Source organism: Trichechus manatus, unplaced genomic scaffold (genome assembly GCF_000243295.1).
Source record: "Trichechus manatus latirostris isolate Lorelei unplaced genomic scaffold, TriManLat1.0 scaffold00289, whole genome shotgun sequence".
Lineage (NCBI taxonomy): Eukaryota > Metazoa > Chordata > Mammalia > Sirenia > Trichechidae > Trichechus > Trichechus manatus.
In genome coordinates, this window is record NW_004444225.1 from 226,919 (window position 1) to 228,180 (window position 1,262).

The 1,262-nt window shown below is 34.1% G+C and overlaps 1 protein-coding gene across 1 annotated transcript in view; it reads left to right on the plus strand.

The window, feature by feature from the left end:
• The first annotated feature begins 706 nt into the window (after window positions 1-706).
• The window catches only part of PIK3C2G (phosphatidylinositol-4-phosphate 3-kinase catalytic subunit type 2 gamma), a 417,122-nt gene continuing 416,566 nt past the window's right edge, over window positions 707-1,262 (plus strand). The window contains exon 1 of the mRNA XM_012559647.2: window positions 707-1,260. Coding sequence (XP_012415101.1) covers window positions 925-1,260 — 336 coding nt within the window. The 5' untranslated portion in view covers window positions 707-924. The remainder of the gene's footprint in view (window positions 1,261-1,262) is intronic.

Sequence of the window (1,262 nt, forward strand, 5' to 3'; positions counted from 1 at the left end):
GGTATGAAATAACTTATAAAGAGAGAATAATTGAGGAAAAAACAAAAAAGAAACTCTGATAATCTCCAACATTCCAACATTTAGGGATCAGGTTGAAAAGCAGTAATAGTCAAAGGAGCCTTTGATAAAGAGCAACCAAAGGATTCAGTACAGTGTCATGGAGATCTAAAGAAAGAAGACAACTTTAAAAGAAAGAAGGAAAAAAACATGATCAAGGAATCAAATGCTGTAGAGAGAGAAATTCAAATAGAGAATGGAAAATGCCGGTAGAATTTACTGACTTGAAGCTCATTGGTGAAGTGAATGAAAGTGACATAAAGAAGTGGGGGAGTGTGTGCTGAAAGAAGCTTGCCATTGTTTAATAAATTTTTGGGAGGAGAGGAAAGGATATAGCCAACCATTTTAAGATGTTAAGGCTATTTCCATGGATGGAATAATTGATAATCAAAACAAGACTTTAGCTAATAAAAAAAAAAGATTAGAACATATTCAAATGATTATAGATGATTGAATATGGAGGGAGATACTGTTGTTATATATTCAGAAAAAAAGAGTCTAAGGGGGTATATTGACTTTGGGTAGATTCATAAATCTCCTGTAGTAATTGAAATGGTCTTATTTTCTATCACAGGAGTTCCAGGAACCTATCCAAAGTCAACACTCCTCCTTGGCCTCTTAATGATGTGAGCCTTGACAGAGTTTTATAATACTCAAAGAATTATTTCACTTGCTAAGAAGAAACTTCAAAACAGTTGTTTATATGTATTCATCATATTTCTTTCTTGCAAGCTCTTTTATTTCTAATTAATCAAAGAATTTTTTGTTTCCTTTTTTTTTTTCTTTTTTAGGCAAATTCCTTTCTTCTTTTATAGTAGCATCAAGGAAATATTTGGAGCAGAGTCAATCCTCTCAGTTATATAAAGAATGGCACATTGTTGGCAAAGGGATCCAAATCCCAATGAATCACAGGAAGAGCATTATCAGCATGAAGACTTTCACTCTGTAAATCAACCCCTTTCTCCTAGCCAAGTCAGTCTGGGTTTTGATCCAGTAGTAGATGAGTTAAGTAATGAAATTCCACTCTATCAGAGCAAAATTAAAGAACACACCTTTTTTGTGCCCATTGCACCAAATTGGGACTCAGAAAGACATTCATTAGATGAAACATACCAAATATCTTTGAATGAAATCACCTGGAAAATCCCTGAACTCTCCTGGCAGCAAGGTAGAGAAACACCAATAATTGGTTTCAAGCCTTCTGT